Source organism: Ochotona curzoniae, unplaced genomic scaffold, assembly GCF_017591425.1.
Source record: "Ochotona curzoniae isolate NIBS_2020 unplaced genomic scaffold, NIBS_Ocur_1.0 contig_1482, whole genome shotgun sequence".
Lineage (NCBI taxonomy): Eukaryota > Metazoa > Chordata > Mammalia > Lagomorpha > Ochotonidae > Ochotona > Ochotona curzoniae.
Genome location: NW_024465100.1, coordinates 2,654,685 through 2,677,324, shown reverse-complemented (window position 1 = coordinate 2,677,324; position 22,640 = coordinate 2,654,685). Strand labels below are relative to the sequence as shown.

Sequence of the window (22,640 nt, the reverse complement as noted above, 5' to 3'; positions counted from 1 at the left end):
TTGTGTTACTCCGAGATGGCAACAACAGCCCAGGGCAGGACCAGGCAGAGGACAAGAGCTTCGCCCAGGTCTACCCTGTAAGTGGTAGAGACCCAAGTACTTGGACCATCTTCTTTTTCAAGTCATTAATAGAGATTTAGATTGGAAGTACAGCAGCCAGGCACTCACACAGAATAATGGCACTGTAAGTGGCAGCTTAATGTACTATGCCACAACGCCAGCCACTCAAGAATTTTTTTTTTGCGCCAAGATAAACTTTTTATTCTACTTTCCATTTATTTTTTGAAGCATCCATGAGTATCTTAGAAATTCCTGCATATTTCAATGGATTATATGTCCAAAATCCAAGCCATTGGTACCGTGATATGTATTGTAGTGTTAATACTGAAAATGAATTTTAGATAGAAAGATCTCAAAACACATCTGTAAATAAATAAGTGAAAGGCTTGGAAGGCCATAAGGAAAGAAAATTGGTGTTTAGTCTCCCTTTGTCTTGTACCAGGTACCTGAATGCACTGGAGGCTGGAGTTTCCTATTTTTCTCAGGAACTCAACTTCAAGGATACATTGAGAAAAGAGGATCAGTTTCGAGATATCTTGAAGGACCATAACAGGAAAAGCAATGGTAAGAACAAACAGGATTTTTTTTTTAATGCTAACTTCTTCCTCATGACTGCCATGTCATGGGTTCTTTCAACAAATCTAGAACCAAATTTGAGGCCAAAGCCAGGAACCAGGAGCTTCCTCCTGGTCTCCCATGTGGGTTCAGGGATCCAAACACTTGAGCCATCTTCTGCTGCTTTTCCAGGCAAATTAGCAAGGAGGGGGTTTGGGGGTGGATCTGCTGAGACTCGAATCAGCACAAATGGGATGCTGGGGACAGTGTTGTCTCCCTGGATGGATTCTTTATTTAGTGGAGAGTAAAACTTGTGATTAGCAAGGACAGTGAAAGTGCATCATTGTAAAAACTAAAACAACAAAAGAAGGGAAAATGGGAGCGAGAGAGGGAAGAGGGTAGGATGGGAAGTTATCAGTATACTCTTAAATATGAGTATATAAAATACGTGCAATTTGTTCCCCTGACGTAAATAATTTATTTTTTTAATTGCTTAGAGGGTTTCCTGATATCATGCAAATCATCACCTGCTGCCTTTATTCAAGTATTTTCTCAATAGAGAATCAACCTGAGGCAAAACATTAATCAAGATATGGGGAAAAAAGAAGTACAAATGTGTTTTGATCCTAAAGAATCAACAATAGCACAACACAACATCTAGAAGATGTCCTGAGTGCTCCAGCTCCTTGAACTTGAAAGCCTTGCATTCAGGGAAACAACTGGCCGCTTCGGCCTGGATTCTGTCGCTCAAAGACTTGAGCTCTGGCTAAGAAACCAGAGGAAGACTAAGAAAATCTGTTGGGAAAAAGCTGTCAAATTCTTCTCCTGGTGCCGTTGACTCTTTTTCTACCACTTTTACAAATGATGAGGTGCACTTCACTCATCTGTATAAAAACATGGTTAGTCGCCATGGCAGCCTGGTGTAATGGCACGAGAGCTATCAGAAATCCTGAATTTGACTAGATCCTTTGGCCATCCTTTGTGTTCAGACTGTCACGTATTTGCTTTTTCCCTCGTAGTGATTATCATGTGTGGTGCACCAAGCATCATCAACAGCACCTTGAAGGGTGACTGGGAAGTGAGTGAAGATACCGTCATTATCCTGCTGGATCTGTTCAAGTAGGTGTCAAGCCATATTTGGAAGAGCTTTCTTTCTCCAAAGGGGAAACACTCCAAGGATTTCCAGAAGACACATAACTCCCCCGGCTTCGCACAGCCTTGTGTGGGCTTCCGAATGATAGCCACACCAAAGTTTCATTACTTCCTCATCACACGTCATTCTTATCTAATTCATTGTGACCTTGGTGTGGATGTATTCCTTTGACTCTTTATGTCTAAATACAGAAGGAGCATTAAAGCCTCATTAAACCCACCTGACCATGAATCTATGAGGCCTGTTCGGGTCTGACCTCCAGTTTGCTCTTCAGGTCTTTATCCAGGAAATGATGCATCAACTACATAATTCAATAACATTATCCCTGGGATTAGGTACCACAGCGTTTTTCCCTTCAGTTGCTAATGCTCTTTGGTCCTATATCATTTTTCCTTCCACTATCTTTGGTAAGAGTGCAGTCAAAATCATGAGTTTGGTAGACATGATTGTTCTTTGCCCCTGCGTTACTATTACCAGGTGGCTAATCAAGAATATCAAGGATGTCCACACTTCTCTGGAGCTAAGGAGAAAGTTCCAGAGAACGCAAACCACCTTTTGTCACAGGTTTTGTTTTCTAACACCACGAATCTTCTAAGATGGGCTAGAGATGCCAGTGACAAACTGGCAGAGCAGTACTCGAGGCAGGTGTCACTGAAGGAGCGTGCCCCTTGCCCTCAGCAATGAGATCAGCTGACTTCACTTATCTGACTAGGTCATTAATCATTGCCTGTCTATACTGAGAGCAGAGCCAGGACTGTATCAGACATTTCCCACATCTGCCTGCTTATTTCACCCACACTCCCTGTGTGGCCCAGGAACTGTATGCACATTGCACAGCTAGATGACACGAAAATCACTCAGCCAGCTTAGTTTTTTTAACTGCTCATTTTTAGGAAGGAGGACAAAACTAACAGTAGTTCACTTCTGTAATCAGACTGGTTTCAACAACTGCTTTGTCTTCTGGAGGAAGACTTCCATGTAGCCAGGTTAGTGTAATTTCACCTGCAACAAATCCGGCCAGCTACCCGAGGGTCAGCATCCTATTACCACTACTCCTCAAAGATACCTGGCTACATTTTGAGAAGTTTCAAAACTAGACATAGCTTGTGTTGCAGTTCTGACACTCCTGGTTCTTTTGACTCGGGTATTTCTTGGCATTTGAAATTGAATCTTATCATTTGTAAAATGAAAATTATAACATGCACTACACAGGGATGCTTTTGGAGTTGGATGTGATGGCATAGTCCTCAGAACCACACTGCAGTGTTTAAACACTAAATGATAGTCATCCTTGTTATAGCATTTCAAAACTATTATATTCTTAAAAACAAAAACCCTCGCCAATAGGATTTGGTGTATCTTCCTATTACCCTGATTGGATATTATACAATGTATACATTATATTCAAATATCATATGGCACCCCATAAAAATGTATCATTTTTATATGTAAAACTTTTTTAATCAAGTTATGATTATCAGATGGGATTGAGTCTACAATGTGCCAAGCATTATCTACGAGTTGATGATCCAAAGATCAAAAAACCCAGTGTCGTGCTTGTCAAAAAACTCAACCGTGTTAGAGAATGAATCTTTGCTTTTGTTCTACCATCTAAAAGTAATTCTAATGATAAATCTATTGTCTGCCATATCCTAATTTTTATTATTTTCTCATTTATTTGAGAGAGAGTTTAGTTCTCTTCTGCTGGTTGATTCCCCAAAGGCTCACAGTTGTTAAGCTAAGTTGTGGTGGGAGCCTGGAACCAGAAACACACTCCTGGTCTCCCTGTGGGTATCAGGAACCTAATTATTTGGGATGCTATTCAGGAATAACATCCTACCTGCTTTGGTAGGAAACCAGAGTCGGGAATCAAACCCAGGCAGCACTCCGAGCCATTAGGCCAAACACCTATTCCCTTATACTTAAAGGTACAACTAAAGGTTTCGGGTTTAAATCAACCATCATTAAGCCTTAAACACAAGCTTTAACGCAAAATCTCAAATAACCTGTATCCTCATTTCCCTCTCTGTTGTAATAAGTTGACTAAAGCCGCCTGCATTCTCCTTCTCAATTTGACAAATTGAGAAGAAAACAATCTTATCTGGAGGAAATTTGGCAGATTACTGAGACCCAATGTTTTCAGGGTTGATGTTACAGTTTTGTGAATGACTCTCATGAGAAACCTTGCATTTCATTGCAGTAGCTACTACTTCAACAACACCGTCACAGCCCCCGACTATATGAAAAATGTCCTCGTGCTCACACTGCCTCCTGGGAATTTCACCTTAAATAACTCTTTCTCCAAAGACTTTCTGCCGGTAAGGTATCTATGTATTATGCATATCTTTCTCTATTTGAAAAAAAGGGCAATGAAAAGGGGTTTTAAAATGTTCATAGGAAAATGGAATGAGAAGATAATGTGAATTTTCCTTAAGCTTTTGAGGCCCCTTCTGTAGGGTAATATATTTAATCTTCCTGCTTGAGACTGGCATTCTCAAATCAGCAGTGAATTCTCCTCATGTTAATGCACTGAGCAACTGCTAACTAAGAACAGCTACCTGTGCAGCATTTTGAAGTAGGAGGATCCAAGAATCAAACTCTCACTAGAAGTCTAAATGCTAGACTCTAAACCAGAACAACAGCGGACATTCGGCCACATTGGAGCAAGAGTGACAATATGGAAGACAAGAAGTCTTGCTGTCGAGGGTCAGTCTTACTTTGGTAGAAACTAAACTATATACAAAGAGTACAGAAGGCTCCCTGTCTCTCAGAGCAGCTGAGTCCCTGTAACTGGTATCAGAATATGACATGGCAGGTATGTCTTCCTAGGATATGACATTGATCTCCACTGGAAGTCAGCTGATAGCCATCCCAATTCGCCCAGGACAGTTCTGGTCAATTCTTATTATCCCAGCACCCCACCTGGTTTGGCATTTGTCCCAGAGGGAGGGATTCCTTTGGGATGTTAAATCATAATTCCAATTCCAATGCAGGGCACTCAGCATTAATAGTACATTGGGTTTTGTTACATTGTGTACATTGGCTGTTCACTATACCTTCATTCAACTTACGGGATGCCTTCTGCCCTCACAGGCAAGCAGGTATGAGCAGGTTTGGATTGGCAGGAGTGGGAGAGGGAACTTGTGAGATCCCTAAATAACCTTGGGATGACCAAGCCCCAAAAGCTGCAGGCCAACTTGGACACTTCTAAGGGTATCAGTTTTTACTAGACTAGCATTGTTGAATCTTCCAGTTTATGCCCCTGCAAAAGTGAAGGCTACAATATCTTTAGGGGGCTGGGTGTTAATTGGGTCCTTTTCATCTTACGAAATAGTGATTTCAATGAAACTGAAATGGTGAAATGGATTTTCTTGTGATTTTTCTTGCAAATATAATTTATTTTTTAAATACTAAATAAATTCGTTTTATTTTTGATGATGTTTACATAGTTGAGAGGGATGCATGCCATGTGGACCACCAATTTGGGTAAGGAGAGTCAAGGAATAGAAGAAAGTGGATGAAATAAATGTCTCTAATCTCCTTTTTTTTTTGTATGTGGAAAAGTGGAGAGAGAAGGGGAAAGGGCCACTCCCAGCAACCCAACCACATTAGTACCCAGGAATGGGGGAAGGCCACCCGATGCCATCCTAGGGTCCCCACAGACGTAATTCTGAGTGCAGTATCCTCATATCGCTTGCCTTGCTTCTTGGCACTGGCCAAAGTAGGATTCTACCCATGCAAGCAGTTCCAAGTGCCTGATGTCTAAATGTAAGGAAAGAGCTGTCAGTTTGTAGCCCAGTTCTGTGAGGATCACCATGTACCAGCCACAGGGGCAGAAGAGTTCTGATCTTCTCCAATATTTCCCAAGGGTAGATATGAGGATATCTCAAAAAGCTCATGGAAAATTGCATTAGAAGGAAAGTTTCGATGCAGGAGGCATTTGGTGTAGCTGTTAGGCTAACCATGTGGGGTAGCCATTCCTGTAACAGGGGATGGCTCACCTACTTGGGTCCCTGCCACACAGCATAGACTTGGGTTGACTTCCAGGCCCTTGCTTCAGCCCAATTCATCATTGGCTGTTGCAGGCATTTGGGGAATGAACGAGCAGAAGGGAGTGGGGGTCCACTTTCTTTCTCTCTCTCTCTTAAATCTCTTAAGTTTTTTTTTTTTCAAGGTGATTTTGCTTGATGTAAAATATGGAATCCATGCAGATGAGGGGAATTCAAAGACTTCATAAAAATGCATATTATGCAAAGTCTATGTGTGGATTTCAAAAAAAATTGCTCTAAAATAAACTTATGCTTTAATTCCCTTTCCCCCCCCCACAAAACTTTTGAAGTATTCTTAAATTAGGAGTTTGAAGCAAGATCCTATAATTGTCTTCAGAAAAGGTTCAGTAGTCTCTTCCAATCCTAACCACCTCCTATCCCACACAGGACACAGAAAAGGGGTTGGGGGTACTATTCATTTTGTCTCTTTTGCACTTTAAAGCACATTAATCTGCAAGCAGGCATTATCTTTACATAAAATTTTATAAGAATTGTTAAAATGTTTTATGTCCACTTTCCTGGTTGCAGTTATGTATTTTATCATAGGAAGGAAGTAGAACTGCCTGGAGTTACAACCCTAGAGGCGGTGTTCTTGTTTTATTGGTCCCAAAGAGGGCATGATTGTAATGTGGAGTAATAAAGAGCTCTGACACAAGGAAGGGTTTTCCAGAAGTCTCCTTTAACACCCTCATCCCCCCGAACTCCCCCAACATCCCGCCTCCTCCCCTGGCCTTCCACTTTACCCTGTTGACCCCAGGAATATTTCACTCCAGACTCAAGAGCCGAATTTCTGTCTCAAACCTATTTTAAGATTTGCTTTCCTCGTTTAGGCAAGAAACGACTTTGCTCTGGCTTACTTGGACGGAGTCTTGCTCTTTGGACACATGCTGAAAACTTTTCTTAAAAACGAAGAAAATATTAACACCTCCAAATTTGCTCATGCTTTCAGGAACCTCACATTCCAAGGTACTGGTCACCTCAGAACACTCAGTTAGCAGCTGTAGAGGAGACTGAGTTTTGCAGATAGACTTTGGGAAAACAGAGTTTAGCAATACATGGTTCAGTGGCTGAAGTACTGATTCCATTGGAAGCCAACAGCAAAGCATCAACTTTGGGGATGTTCCCACTGATGTATGGACTCCAGCATTTGCTGCAGACTTTCTGGAATTTGGGGATATCATAGAAAGTGCAGGAAGTGCAAGCCTTCCATATTTGAATGAGTTACAGGACATTTCTAAAAGGATACCTAGGCTCTGCCCGGAAATTAACCAACAGAGAAATACCTTGAGTCTTTGTTCCCTCCACATCTCCATTCTTCAGTAGACAACCTTAAACCTCCAACAAAACCCCTTTTAACGATTCCAAGAGAACCTACCCCTCCGAACAGCATAGACCCACACTGCCTTTTTCCACAATACTCTACTGAAGCTCACCTTTCATTTTTCCAGATCTCACCCTGAGACTATGAAGGAAATTTCTTTTAGATGTTCTGTCTACTGACTCAGACAAGTGAGAGCTGCCTTTTCTAAGGCGCCATCTGGTTGTCCTCTGGGAACTTGCCCTGCTGGCCTCAGAGCACAGCAGACCCAGCACCAGCTCTGAGCGCTGCACCAATGGCTGTGCTGTACGACAGTGACAGCAAAAGGGCCGTATTTTCACTCCCCTGCAGAAGTGGGAAGGGAAAGTTGATATCCCATGTACGCCAAGGTCTATGCACTCCTAACATTCCCATTCCCGATAGCTTTGAACCGAGCCTGAGAGCCAGAAAGTACTTGCCTGCATCCTGGTTTAGCCATCCACCGCCATACGGACTGCATCAGTTCCTTAATATCTCTGATGCAATAATTTATCACCAATAACAGAGACAGTAATAGCTTCTGTATCCTGGAGTCCAAGGATCATAAAGTGCTCAAGGCTTATCAAGCATTTCAGTTCTATGTCTAGCTATATGTAAACATGAAATAAATACTAGCTATTACACTGAACCATGTGAAATTATTGATTGAGTCATTTTAATCAACCTCAACAGCCATTGAAAATGTTAATCCTACACTGCTCTCATGTCATAGATAAAAGGCTGAAACTTATGACTGAGTAATTTTTAATCTCTCCAGCCAATAAGTGATAGCGATAAGACCTTGGTCACTGCACAATGTAACATCAAGTATGCAGGGATCCACAGACAGCTACCAGCTTAGTAACTGTTCGTAGCAAAAAGTCATTGCCAATCATCGAAGCATCTATTGGCTGGTTTTTATTTGTTGCCATCCTAAGTGCAATAAAAATATATTTTTTCCCTCCTGAGTAAATAATAACTGACATAAAAACACCCTTCAGAGCTCTCAGGGTCAAAAACCCATCTAGGTATCATTTGGTGACAGTTAATAATTTATTTTGCTTGGACACAGCACCATTTGAACTCATTTCCCACACTGTTGGAATTCAACTGGTTTGTCAGGTGAGATGTTGACAATGGCCTCTAACGCTGTGACTCTGTCCTAGGGTACACACGCCCTGTGACTCTGGACGACTGTGGGGATATTGATACTACCATGATGCTTCTGTATACCTCTGTGGACACCAGGAAAGTACGTCTTACAGCTTATCAGAAAACGTGTGGTCACGTGGGTGAGGAGCGACAATGGAGGAACTAGGGAGCTCATGTCTATTAGAGTTTCTTTTGCATGTTTGTTTTTGTTCAAAAAAGAGGAATTGCTGAACAAGCAGGGAACTTTCCTCTACTTCCCAAATGCTTGCAACACCCACGATAGGGTCAGGTCTAGACAAAGAAGCTGAAACTTTGATGAGGGGGCAGGGTACTTGAGCCACCCCCTGCCACCTCCCAGGACACATAGCAGTGAGAAGCTGGAGCTACGAGTGCAGCAGCATATCAGATCCAGACACGCCGGTCTGGGATGCGGACACCCCAAGTAGAGTCTTGCACACTGCTCCAAATGCCTGCTCCAGGGGTTATATTTACATGAGGAAGGTCAATGCACCTTTAAAATTCTGCCTTCTATGAAGTAGTATTGCTTAAGTATTTTGATTCATAGAATTCTTAATGCTGAAAATCCACTCTAGTATATACATTAAACCATCCAAAATAATATAGATTGGGTATCAATGAAAAGATAACAAGCCCTTGCTAAAGATTATCTATTCACTGCTATAGCCAAGGGATTCGGTGACATTCTGTTCTTTCCATCTGTCCCCTTTAAAACTTATATGCAGCAGAAATGTAAGGATTTGTGAAAATTTGCATTAGCAGATTAGTTGGAAAACTCCTATTATGCAGAACCAAGTTAAATGGCATGTGCAGAAAACACACAAGAGCAAAGGAGTAGGAGAGATTGGAAAATGAGGTAACTGAATTTCCAAACTGCAGCCTTATTTCAAGGTCCCTGGACATGTATCAGAACAATCCAACGGCTTTTACCTGTAGCGCACGTTTCTGCAGAGGACACTTTCAAAAGCAACTGAAAGTTGTGGAAAATACTCTTGCCGTGTGACTTGGCACCTTCCATTTACTTTTTCTTGGCTCTTGTTTCAGCATTGGTAAAATGAAAGACTTGAACTAGTTCTCTCAAGACCCAAAGACTGTATTGGGCAGGGTTTAATTGTATAGTGCATGGTCATAAAGAAATAGAAAACAATAGACCCACTTGGAATTTAAATCCGTATTCATGCTCTGGGCCAATGAGAAGATCCTAACTAGTTCTCAGCTGGTTAATAATTACTTTGTTCACTGAGAAGTGTTCCTAAGAAATTCAAGTACCCCTGGGCAGGACAGTCATTCCCATCTGAAGTTGTTCTAAAATGCCTTTCTCTGTTCTTTTTTTCTTTTTGCACCTTACACAGTTCAAGGTTCTTTTGACCTATGACACCCACATGAATAATACTACCCCAGTGGATATGAACCCCACATTTGTCTGGAAGAACCACAAACTTCCTAATGATATTCCGGGTCGGGGTAAGATACCATAGTGAGTTTTCATTCCTTGAAATTGTTTTGATGGTAAGGAGAGCAAACTCTATGGGTTATGCAATTAGTGGGTTTTACTTGTCTCAGCTGGATTTGCTGGTTTGTAAATGTAGACTTCATACAAGTCATGATTTTACAGCTGTGGTACAACATTGAGAATATCTCATTCTGGTTGAGCTATACTTTTTTTTTTTTTTTGAGAATTATTTAGTTACTTGAAAAAGTTACAGTGAGAAAGAGACAGAGAGACTGGTTCAGGCTGAATTCAGGAGTCTGGAACGTCTGCCCAGTCTCCTACATGGCTGGCAGGGAGCCAGGCATTTAGGCCATCTTCTGCTGCTTTTCCTTGGCACATGAGCAGGGAGCAGGGTTAGCAGCAGAGCACCCAGGACTGGAACCAGGACCCAAAGGGGATGCCAGCTTAGCAGACAGTGGCTTTACCCGCTAGCCACGATGCCTGCCCCTGTATTCCTCTTTAAAATGTGTCCTACCCTTGAGCATAAATGATCCCATCGAAAATGAAGTTTCAAAAGTAGCCAAAATTGGCAGAGGCCTGCTCCTCACCCCATTCACATCCCGCTGCAGCGAGCTCAAGAGACACTCTCAGCAAGGAGCAGTGCTGGCACAAGGTGGGGTGTCAAGGGTCGGGGTCGCTAAGCCCTTCCTTCCCTGTACAGGACACACATTCTCCATGCAATGATGGCTTCCGTCTGCTGCACACGAAGTGCTAGCATGTCTTCACAAATGCAAGCTGCAATGCAGCCCTGCCACCGAGCCTCAGCAAGGGGAGGTGCTGTGAGCTGTGTCCCAGGCAAGAAGCTCCCAGGACAAGTCTGCGCATGACTGCCCTTACCACAATGAATGGTAACCATGTTGCTAACCTATCTGGGAGAAATTTTCCAATTTCAGGACCAGTCATGTGGCTTACAGGCTAATCCTCCAGCTGCTGGTGCCAGCATCCCATATGGATGCTACTTTGTTTCCCAGCTGCTCCATTTCCAACCCAGCTCTCTTTGTATGGCCTGGGAAAGCAGCAGAGGGTGGCTTAAGTGCTGGGGACCCTGCATCCAGCTGGGAGGACCACCCATATGGGAAGAAGCTCCAGGCTCCCAGCTTCAGATTAGCCAGCAGCAATGAAAAAGTTATTTGCAAAAAAAGTTTTATTAAATGATGAGAAATGTATGTAAATTAATAGAAAATGCAGTTATTTTACTTAATGAGATTCTAACTTTGTAAAACAATGTATCCAAACAAGACTGCAAAGAAATATGCTAAAGTTCACAGTGGCAGCTTCTATACTATACAAACCTGGAAGATTTTCTTGATTTAGATTTTTCTGAGGTTTCTAGATTTCCTACAATGACTCTGAATTAGGTTTTAAAAGCATTTAAAAATAATAGGGTAGGAATATTTCTAGTCCAGAGCCAGAAATTCTGAAAACCACCCAACTGAATGGGAACATCTGTGGTTCGATGGCTTGTGCCAGAACCGGATTTGTTTCTAATCTGCTGCCACTCCACGAGTCAAAATTGGCTTCAAAATGGTTCCTGAGCATTTATTGTACAGCCAGCAGCCAGCTTAAGAGGGAGGTAAGGGGTAGGTAGAGTTGCATTCTTTCAAACCATAAGCCATCCTGGGTCTTCAGACTTGGTCCCACCATCAAGCTTAGAAATGCATTTTCTTTCGCAAGCCTATTTGTTGTCTTTCAAACCATCTCCAACTTCAGCTTTTGACCAAACTTGATTGCAGAAAAAAAATCTGGATTCTCTTTTCTACAACCCTGCTTCTTCCTTTGGTCTTATTATTATTATTAATTTATGTATGAGGCAAAGAAAGCGACAGAGAACTTGCCTTCTTTGGTTGGCAGACGCCCCAGGCCTGAGGCTGGATTCCTGAACAGCAGGAACCCAGATACCTGAGCCATCATCTCTACCTCCGGTCAGTAGGAAGCTGGACCAGGACTTGGAGCTGGACGTTGGAGCCACAGACTCCAGTGTGGGACACAGGCACCCTGATCACCACGTTAAGCATGATGCCAAATGCCTGCCCCTTTTGTAACTGAGCCGATTTTTTTTCTTGGATTATACTTTCTCAGTGCCCATGGTAAATTTGTATGTTCATGTTTTCAGACATTCTGGTTACCAAATAGAAGGTCTATGATTTGTAAAGTGCAGAACTTCTCAAAAGCAGGTGTCACCTACTTCAAGGAGAGCACATCAAATATTTATCTTAATACTGAGATCTTATACGCTCCCTAGCAACATGAGTTCATCTTCAGATAACTAGAAAACTCAGCCAGAGCTTTTTCTTACACAGTAGTCACCACCATTAGTTGTAAACATTACAAATAAAGCAACTGTACCTTTCCAATAGTACAGGAGTGAGATAAACCTGTCTGGATTTTAATTTTCTCTCTCTGCACGCAAGTGCAAATTAGGTCACAGGACTTTTCACCCTCCCTATAGCTGTAACAAAGGCAGGCTTAGTGCCAGGTACTACTGCAAGTGCCTGGGATACCCAGTGGACAATGCAGATGTGGTTCCCGTCCTTGGAAACCTCACCATCAGCACCCCGGATTAGAGCAATGGCGTCCAATGACTTCTGCTTCAGTCCTGCCTGGAGTCGAATACACACTGCAGACTCGCCACACTGCACCTGCAAAGGACTGACCGTAACCCAACATATCCCCTTGTCTTCTCGCTTCTCTTTCATCCCACCTGAAATGCCTTCTCTACTCTCTCAACTTCCTCCTATTTCCTCAAAGAGACACCTCAACTTTATGCCACAGTGTCCTGACTGACGCCGCTTCCTGTGGCCGGGATTTATCACTCCTCCCGTACAACGGGTAAGCGTTCTCTCGTCTTCATGAGTTAACCGCAGTCTCGCCTTTCCTAAGCTTTTGCTCAGCGTCCCAAAATGTTTAGGTTGGTGTTACCTCATGTGACTGCGGCATGGCATTTATATCACACTTACTGTTTACACGTCCTTTTATACTGTGTGCTTTATAAGTGTAAGGTACATTCCTTATTCACTTATTCACAGCTCATTGTCCAACACACTGCCTTGGAATGAATGAATAAGTAAATGAATGACATGAGATAACCATAAACAACTCTAACAGTTATCCAAATAACTTGACTTTCTACTGTGGACTCTGGCACTAATCTACGCTGTGTTAATTTCAATCCACTTATTTCTTACCTAATTGTGAGCTCCTTTCTCTGTCAAGTGAGGAGATTTAACACCCAACAATGAATATAATGTCCTACGACCTTGGGATTGTAAAAAACATATTACATTGATTATGAAATGGTTGGGTTGTTACAGGGTGTGATACCCATAGTAGCCACCAGAGGGCGGCATAAGCTTGAGCATAGAATTAATGAGCCACTGCAATTTAGCTAATAAGCAAAACCAAACGTTGTACGAGAAACTACTGTATTTAAGCAGTATCTAGTGTTTTCAAATATAATATGTAATTATTATAATTATGTCCAGGGCAGTGAGATGTTCCCAGTGTGAGAAGCAGATAAAAACAGGTGTGGTAAGAAGTTGCCACATCCTTCACCTCGTCCTCTGGTCTAGGAGGTGTGTAATTACACAGCTGGTGAGGGGTGTCTGCGCTGTGAGCCTTTACTTCCGGAACACACTTGTTTCTCTCTCTGGGGTTGGGGCTATAACAGAGGTGGGTGTGGCGACAGTGGTCCCGGCGACTACAGTCGACAGAGAAAACTCACAAAAGTCAAGTGCAACTTCAAGAATAGCAAGTAACTGTTGGACTTTCCCTCCTAGCACAAAATAATACATTTCCTCAGAGGCAAAGTCACCTGTTAGCAAATTATAAACCCTTCAAATTTATCCCTTTGGGGAATACGCTGCAGTATTTATAAGCCAAACATGCCACCTCAAGAAAAAGAAAAAGGGAAAATGTTACTTCATCGGAAGGACACGGGTGATTACAGTTTACATTGGACTTACGAGTCCAACGGCATGCAAGATTTTACATGAATCTACTTATGCATTTTAACACATGAGCGGTTATCTTTTATTCCGCCATCGTTACTGGTACTCCACAGGTTCAAAGCAGCATGGTGTCTCCTTCAAGAGCATCCTGGCCAATTACATCTTTGGCAAGGAAAAATTCATGCCCATGACTTTAAATCCAAGAGTAGAGATGTTTATCAGGCAAGTGCATCCTCCCCGTCTGTGTGTTCCCAGTCTCTCGGTCACTTCAGCATCTTGGCATCTCCACACAACGCGCTTTCAGTTCCCCATTTACCAACTTGAGATGTTGTCCAGTTATTGTCCATTGATACATGGAGCTGTAGCTCATTTTCACTAGTCCTTTCCCACCTCTGCAGTGTAGTTATCTCTTTATCAGTGCCTTCTTTGGATGCCTTCACCATTTGAGTTTCTATGCATTAGCTTGTACTGTTTATCTACCAACTGTGTATAAAAACTTTACTCCCCTGCTTAAAAATAAGGCTGTTAGGGACTTCTCTCCTCCTTCAGCCACCTGTACACCTCCTACATTCTCCTGTATTTCTTTAAGAATCCTTTATCTGGGACACAGAGAGAGCTCCTAACGACTGGTTCATTCTCCAAATCCCACAGCAGAAGGGCCGAGTCAGGTTGAACGCAGAAAAAGGACTCAGTTCACATCTTCCACGCGGCCACGGCCACTGACACGGGACGTGGGCTTGCCAACCTGTGGCTTAACCACTAGATCAAATGACAGCCCCCCACACACACCAGAATGTTCCCTTAATTTGGTATGGTTGAAAATATTCATTTAGTAATCATAATAGAAATCCTCTCCCCTTACTGATAAGTTGCTTGCACAAGTTGAAAACTAGTGAATATTTTCATTATTTTCATGATATGATATGATAAATAGTGTACCATAACATTTCTTCCGATATGGGACTGTCTCTCTTTTATACCACAAAGCATGCCAAGTGTTTCCTGCACGCTCCCGCTCCATACACAAATGGATTTTTTTAGGTAATACCCAATTCTCAAAACTAGTCTGCATTGTACTGTTTCATTATCAGATTACACATTCCTTGAATGTTTCTGCTTTAGTTTCTGACTTCCTTGTTTTCCTTGCTGTTAGAAAAACATATCTGCTGGCGCCAGTGCCACGTCAGAGAAGCTTCTGCCTGTAGCACTGGGATCCCATATGGGCACCGGTTTGAGTTCCAGCCACTCTACTTCCCGTCCAGCTCCCTGCTTGTGGCCTGGGAAAGCAGCAGAGGGCGGCCCAAAGCCTTGGGACCCTGCACCAGAGTGGGAGACGCAGAGGAAGCTCCTGGTTCCTAGCTTTAGACCGGCCCATCTTAGGCCATTATGTCCACTTGGGGAGTGAACTAGTTCATGGACGATCTCTCTCTCTCTCTCTCTCCTTCTCTCTGTTATCTGTAACTCTGCCTTTCAAATATTAAAAAAAAAAAAAAAAAAATCTTAAAAAGAGAAAAAAACATATCTTCTTCCCCATCTTCTCAATATTTCCCAACTTTATTTTTTATTGCTTGACATCCAACCCATTTGTAACTCTTGAGTCCGCTCAGTTCCTACTCCTGTGGGTCCTGATGTGGCCTGGGTTAGTCTTGACTTGCAGATACAGTTTGAATATCTTTGGTCACCTTCTCCATCTAGGCGTATTCCTTTGTATTCTCGGATTCTGCTTCAACACTTTTTTTGGATAGTAACTCCATGGTGTTGGATTCCATTTTCTCAGAGTCTCTCAGCTTTCTCCAGTTATGTAACTCTACCCACCTAAGAATGTTCCAGCAAATAAGAATTCATTCTTCACTGATGTCATTAGTCTCCTAGCTATCTGGAAAGGAGCCCGAGGGCAGCACCATCACTGTCACATACCACGCTGACTCACCTTGTGCCCACAGGTGCTTTGTATTTAAAAGCAGTAGTCTCAGGTGGCATTTGACCTAGGTCTGAAGCCGCTAAGCCGCTGGTTGGGATCCCAGCCGCCCACCTTGGAGTGCTGGGGTTTGGCCTTAAGCCACACTCCCAATCCACCTTTCTGCTATGCAAGGCAGGGAGGCAGTGGGTCTGGCTCCAGCAGGTGGGTCCCTGTACCTGTGGCAGAGGCTGGGCTGACTGCCTCGCTCTGGACCTTGGAGGACTAAACAGACATGGGAATTGTGCTTTTCCCCGTGCCTCTCACACAGTGTATTTAGAACAAAAGTTGACTTTTTTTTTTTGCATCTACAAAACCTTCTCAGGCACACTGACGTGGGTTTCTGATGTCAGACTTAGCTGTGTGCTGGAGGACAGTGTGTTCTTGTCCCATTGGTGATGTCGGTTAGAGATGCCCACATTCCGAGGAGAGCTGAAGCTAAACTACTCTCCCGGGGCACCTGTCAGACAGCTTTCTTCTGAGATGGGGAAACAGGACCATTATAACCAAGCCACAGACTGGGAGAAAAGGGTTGCTTAGTTAAGGCCACCTTTCCAGCTGCTGTTGAGCTGCAGTGGTTAAACCACTGCTTACAGTGGCAGCATTTCCTAGGGAGTGCTGGTTGGAGTCCTCACTGCTCTGCTTCAGATCCAGCTTCCTGCTAAGGCTCCTGGGGAAGCAACAGAGGATGACCCAAGTGCTTGGGCCCCTGCCACCCACATGGGAGACCTGGACGGAGTTCTGGACTCCTAGCTTCGGCCTGGCCCAGCGCTGGCCACTGAGGCCCTTCAGGGAGTGAGCCAGCAAATGGAAGGCTTCTCCTCTGTCACCGTAACTCTGCCTTTCAGATAAACAAATCCGTCCTGGGGGTGGGGAGGAAGAGGTCCCTTTTCCTTCTGCCGGTTGTGAGACTAGAAGCTTGGCAGTGCTGTTCTCTCCTCCAAGAGCCTCACGGGCGCTGTCTGCTGTGTCTCCCCAGGCCCTCAGATCATGCTCATCGCCATCTTCACGCTCACAGGGACCGTGGTGCTGCTCCTGCTCATTGCCCTGCTGGTGCTGAGGTGGGTGGTCCCTCCTCCAACCGCCCCGCCCCCACCCGGCCCCCAGCCAGTCTGGCCCACCCGGGAGGGGGAGGCACAGCAAGGGGGCCGGGGATGCACATCCCAGGGAGGAAGATGGAGCAAGGCCTGGGAGGCAGGGACACCTCTGCGACGTGCCAGTTGGGTGCTGCAAAGTGCATTGCCTAGCCACTTCCACAGCTGACGTAGCGGTCTGTCCCTCTGGGCCACTGTCAGGCTTAGAAATGGAGTGTGGACAGAGACTGCTATGTAACAGGTAGGATGCAAATGAAAAGAGTGCTTTCCGCTGTCTCACTGGTCAACTAAGAGAAAAATGACTGTACACGGGGGTCTTCCAAGAGTTCATGGAACATACATATTATATCCAAAAAAGGCATGCATAATTTCAATGGTTTTGTATCAAAATCAGCTTACTTTTTCTTTAAAGATTTATTTATTTTTATTGGAAAGGTAGATATACAGAGAGGAGGAGAGACAGAGAGGAAGATCTTCCGTCTGATGGTTCACTCCCTAAGTGGCTGCAACGGCTAGAGCTGAGCCAATCCGAAGCCAGGAGCCAGGAGTTTCTTCTGGGTCTCCCACATAGGTGCAGGGTCCCAAGGCTTTGGGCTGTCCTTGACTGCTTTCCCAGGCCACAAGCAGGAAGCTGGATGGGAAGCAGGGCTGCTGGGATTAGAACCAGCACCTATATGGGATCCTGGGCGCTTTTAAGGCAAGGACTTTAGCCGTTAGGCCACCGTGCCAGACCCACCTTATTTTTCTTTAATTTTAGATAGAGAAACAATGTAGAAAGAGGTATATATACACAGAGAAGCTCATGCGTTCCACTGATTCACACCCCCCCAGATGCCCATAGAAATCGGAACTCGGCCAACTGGAAGCCAGGAGCCAGGAACTCATTCCAAGTATCCCATGGGGTAGCAGCAGCCTAATTCCTTGAGCCATTGCCACGGCCTCCCAGGGTCCACACTGGCTTAATAAGCTCAGGACAGGCATCAGCTCTTTAATGCCTCCTAAGGACAAAGCACTCAGGGACCTCATTATTTGCACAAGGCCCTGTGTCTTCAGACGGCCACACTGGAAAGCAAGCCTGCAGCCAACGAAGCCCTCACTATAACCTTGGCACTCACTGCAGCAGACACCAGTTCTGGCACTCCACGCTCTTGGGTCCGAGCCTCACTGTACTTTCTTATAACATGAGAGCTCAGATCTCCTCATTACTGGTTAAAGTTTTCTCCAGGAAAAGAAGTAGACTTTTCTCCGATCTGAAAGCAAAGCTGCTTAAAGATACAGGACACAGTCTCTAATGTGTGGTGATCATTTAGTTAAGAGTGAGCAGAAGCCATAGCTTCAAAAAAACAAATCAAAATGAGTCTCAACCTCAACTGGGTGAAACCACAAAAGACATCAGCAGGTGTTTCCCATTGTCTCCAAGCCTGGAAGGCAACAGCGCGCCTTGCTGCCTATCAGTCACAGCAATGACGTGTCCCTAAGGAGCCGCAGACCAGGGAGCCTCGTGTCGTTTCCCATTTCTGAAGCCTGTTTAAGCAGGAAATGACGGACAGACTCCCCTAACGCATCAGGAATGATACCTGGCTTTGCTGAGAACCCAGTTTCTTGGGGTGCAGAGGCAGGAGCCTGCAAGCCTGACGCTAATCCTAGTGGCCTCCAGGTTGATGGACTCTTTGATGCATATTGAATAGAAGAACATCCCAAGTTAGAAGCCTAGAAAGCAAGTATTAATTGCTGCTTATGGACCTTAAGAAAGGAATTATGAGTGACCCTGAAAATCTGAATTGGGGCTTGTTGATTGTTGAAAAATCTTAAGCAAAGACAAACTCAGGGGTCAGTGGGAAAGAATATTGATACCAGAATCAGACACAAGCCACTGTGGGAACTTGAAATATGACAGAGGAGACACTGCAAGCCAGAGAGAGATGATGTTGGGACACTACATTTCCCAGACACAGCATGTAAGATTAAAATCACAGTCAACTCCTATGACAAACGTTACTGCTTTGAAATATTCCCACAAAACTTCAAAACTGAGAAGAAATTAATGGAAAATGATGTTATGATCTCAAATTGGGCAAGACGATAAAAACTGCAAGAAAATATACAAATATGGTTGAAATTAAATTAAAACTTTGTGTCTAACAGAAGCAGAAGAGAGGAAGAAGGTGTTTACAACACAAAAGCACATAGGATTTCTGAATTCATAAAGAACTGACACACGTTTATAAGGATAAGCCAAAGACAAATTACACAATAGGAAAGAAGCAAAACTGTGAACAGATAGCTCTGTATTGTTCTCTCATTCCATATGTCCAGGCAAATAGCTGAAAAGTATTTGAAAAGATCATCTTTCTAAGCATCAAGGACATGAGAAATAAGTTAATAATGAGGCACCATTTCACATACACTGTAACAATGAAAAAGAACAGACAACCTGAGAATCAGGAATTCTCAATTCGGGAAGGTGAATTGATAGCAACGGTTGGGAAGCAGTTTGGTGAAACTTACGGAGGTAAAAAGTACACATCTCATAACTGCTTTCTCTGCAATTTCTAGGGGGAAAAAAATGACAAAAGTCCAGCATTTTTGTGTATGTGTTGGCATAAACGTTTTTATATTTACTTCCCACTTTTTCATTTTCTATAAACATTTCTATAAACTTTTTAAGGCTCAGATGAGTAGGAGGAACTGGCTTCCCTCGGAATCTAGCATATTCTCTAATGATCTCAAAATTCACATTTTTTTATCTCTGTTTTCTCTTTTCTCACTTTTTACCCACTTTCAGTTCACATTCCTCATGATGGGGAAGGATCCAGGGAAAGTAAAAAAAAAAGGGAAGGAAAGAGAAGCTTGGCAGAAATTCTTGCAGGTCCTCAAATGCCAATACGGACTTACACCACGGAGCCAGCCCCTGTGACCACACATCCACCTCGGGCACCAGGGCTCTGTATTTCTCCCAGCATTCGGGAACTGAATAGTGTGGGCACTTTTGGAAAACCACTGACCGACTCTACTTCTTTCACAGAAAATACAAACGAGATAATGAACTTCGTCAGAAAAAATGGTCCCACATTCCTCCTGAAAATATCTTTCCGCTGGAGACTAATGAGACCAACCAAGTTAGCCTGACGGTAAGGCCGGCCTGTGGAGGAAAGCTGAAGTCTGCTGGGTAGCTGGCAAAAGCTGGGGAACCCGGCTGGAAACGTTTATTAGACAATCAAAGAGTTAACTGTTTTCTAAAAGTCAACTTCTTTCCCCTTCCTTGATCCTACCCTGCCCTAAATGACAGCTGTTGATCAATGAACACCTCGGTGGGTCTCGAGGTAGGGCAGGTGACCCGGAAGAGAAATGCTCCCATGCACAGTGGGAACTTCTCACAGAAAAAATGTAGGAATGGACAGATCATCCCTAAGCCTTGGGTACTATATGCCCTAACACTAAGTCCTTAGTACTTAATACTTAGTACTAATACTAAGACTCCATCACTTCCTCGCTCCTTGCTGAAGGAAGGTCTCACTGCTTTGTGCCCAAATTCCCTCTTCATTGGGTGGTATGAACAGTTATTCGAACCACACGACCTCATTCCCTGCTGTCAGTGTCCCAGCTGTCCCTCATCAAATGACATGGAATGCATGAACCGAGCTTGAACCCCGTCACCTGGTGAGTGAGGCCACTGAAGGATCAAGGACTGGGAACAGGGTAGGGCCACACAGAACCAGTGAATAAGACATTGCAGGAGTTAACCTTGACTGACCACTCAGAACAAGCCAAAAGCATTAAACCATTCCACCTGCCCGTGGCCCATGAGATAGTATGGCTAGAATTCCAGGACCATGGGATAGCATTTTGGAATCCTTACATTGCTGACTAATTTTGATAAATCAGATAGATGAAGTGCCCACTTCAGGCTGAACCCAGAACTGATGGAACTGGAGCCTCTTAGACTCCTGGCTCAGGTTCCCCACATGAATCCTTCTCAAGCATCATCTGTAGTTACAGGTGGAGAAGGCAGAAGAGAAGCTGTGGCTGAAGGAATGCTCCCACAGGAAGGGTGAAACTCAGAGAGCTAAGCATGAGAGTGACAGGTACCCAGCCAGGAGGCAGTTTGGAGTGAGGCATGTAGTGAGTGAGTGAGCCTGGTCAACCAGGACAGCTTCTCCAAGCGCCTGTGCGACAGGCTGTGGGCCAAACTCTGCAGCCAGCCCGCCTCCAAGAGCCGCTCAGCCCCTGGCGGGTGGTGGCTGGGATGAGACATGGAGCGTCCGGGATAATTGGACATTTTCTTTTGTATGTATGTCAGATTGATGATGACAAGAGACGAGATACAATCCAGAGACTACGACAGTGCAAGTATGACAAAAAGGTGACTATCGCCCACCCCGCTTCTTGGAACGCTTACTCAGGGGTGTGCCCCGGGCCTTCTGCCCCATGGCTGCTGTAGTCCCTGGTGCTGGCAGAACAACAGGTGGGGGTGGGTGGACTCCAGGCTGCTCGGGAAGGTGGGGAAAGCATGTTCTTGGAGCTTCGCAAAGCTGTGCTTCAAGAGTCAAAAATCTCACAAAACTTAAAGGACAGACAAAATTGAGGGGGTGGGGAGGAGGAAAAGGAAAGATAAAAGAAACTCAGAGCAGTTAGGACAACTTTAATGTTAGATTTTGTCCTATCGCTAAGAACTATGTCATTTCCATGTATGGGTTTTGCCAGGCCCTTCCTGTCTCTTGCTTCCCTCCCTCCTTTCTATTCAACCCTTCTTAAACAGTCAAATCTGAGCCTACGCAGCACCAGAAATGCAAACAGCAATCAATACTGTCACTGCTCTCCAGCGTGTATAGTCTAAAGAAGCAAGTGATCATATGCATATAACAGATTGTATGCACCATAATCATATCTTGGTAATTCAATCAATCTTTGCAGCGAGTGATTCTCAAAGATCTTAAGCACAGTGATGGCAATTTCACTGAGAAACAGAAGATCGAACTGAACAAGGTATGTGCCCCTCACTTCCATCAGAACTGCCTTCGCCCTGCTTCTCCTGAGCACTTGGTGTCTTGGGTGAAGTCTAACAATGGACTCTAAATGGAGAATCCCACAGGCCAAGAAATGAATGACCTTGCATCTTGTTGAATAATTCTACCAAGAGCCTTTAGGGAGTTAGGTTTGACGGCATAGAATACCTAGAATGTGAATATAAAGTTTGTGTTCAGATCCTTTTGGTGGTAAAGAAAGGACAGTTAGATAACATCCACTATGCACTAAGAAATCTAAAGTGCTGACATTCAGTTTAGTGACAGAACAATATATTTTCTCCCAAACCTAAAACAAAGCATGCTTTCCCAGCATATTGTTTTTAACACCAGTCCCCCTTTGTGGCTGACTTGCTTCTCCAACATGCGTGTCCTCCTAGTTGCTCCAGATTGACTACTACAACCTGACCAAGTTCTACGGCACGGTGAAGCTCGACTCCAGGATCTTTGGGGTGACTGAATACTGTGAGAGAGGATCCCTCCGGGTAAGAAACCCCAGTCACTTCCCATTTCCCAAGTAATTTCTGTTCAGTACACCTTTTTAAATGTCCACCCAATGAAATAATTTTAGGGTGTCTTTAGGAAAAGTTGGGGGAGGGCCATGCGTGTCCCACAGCAGCTGACTCAGATTTAGTCAATCAGCCCTATTGTATCTTCACAAATACAGTGGCTCACTTAGTTAATCCTCTGCCGCAAGCACTACGATCCCATATGGGCACCGGTTCATGTCCCGATGCTCCATTTCCCACCCAGCTCCCTGTTTGTGACCTTTCTGGGCAGCAGAGGACGGCTGAACGACCTTG

The 22,640-nt window shown here is 44.1% G+C and overlaps 1 protein-coding gene across 1 annotated transcript in view; it reads left to right on the top strand.

The window, feature by feature from the left end:
- The window catches only part of GUCY2C (guanylate cyclase 2C), a 57,660-nt gene that overhangs the window by 9,512 nt on the left and 25,508 nt on the right, over positions 1 to 22,640 (top strand). Inside the window, exons 5-15 of the mRNA XM_040967329.1 lie at positions 503 to 624; positions 1,635 to 1,734; positions 3,969 to 4,086; positions 6,648 to 6,783; positions 8,320 to 8,405; positions 9,676 to 9,787; positions 16,699 to 16,780; positions 19,839 to 19,944; positions 21,114 to 21,176; positions 21,728 to 21,799; positions 22,218 to 22,322. Coding sequence (XP_040823263.1) covers positions 503 to 624; positions 1,635 to 1,734; positions 3,969 to 4,086; positions 6,648 to 6,783; positions 8,320 to 8,405; positions 9,676 to 9,787; positions 16,699 to 16,780; positions 19,839 to 19,944; positions 21,114 to 21,176; positions 21,728 to 21,799; positions 22,218 to 22,322 — 1,102 coding nt within the window. The remainder of the gene's footprint in view (positions 1 to 502; positions 625 to 1,634; positions 1,735 to 3,968; positions 4,087 to 6,647; positions 6,784 to 8,319; positions 8,406 to 9,675; positions 9,788 to 16,698; positions 16,781 to 19,838; positions 19,945 to 21,113; positions 21,177 to 21,727; positions 21,800 to 22,217; positions 22,323 to 22,640) is intronic.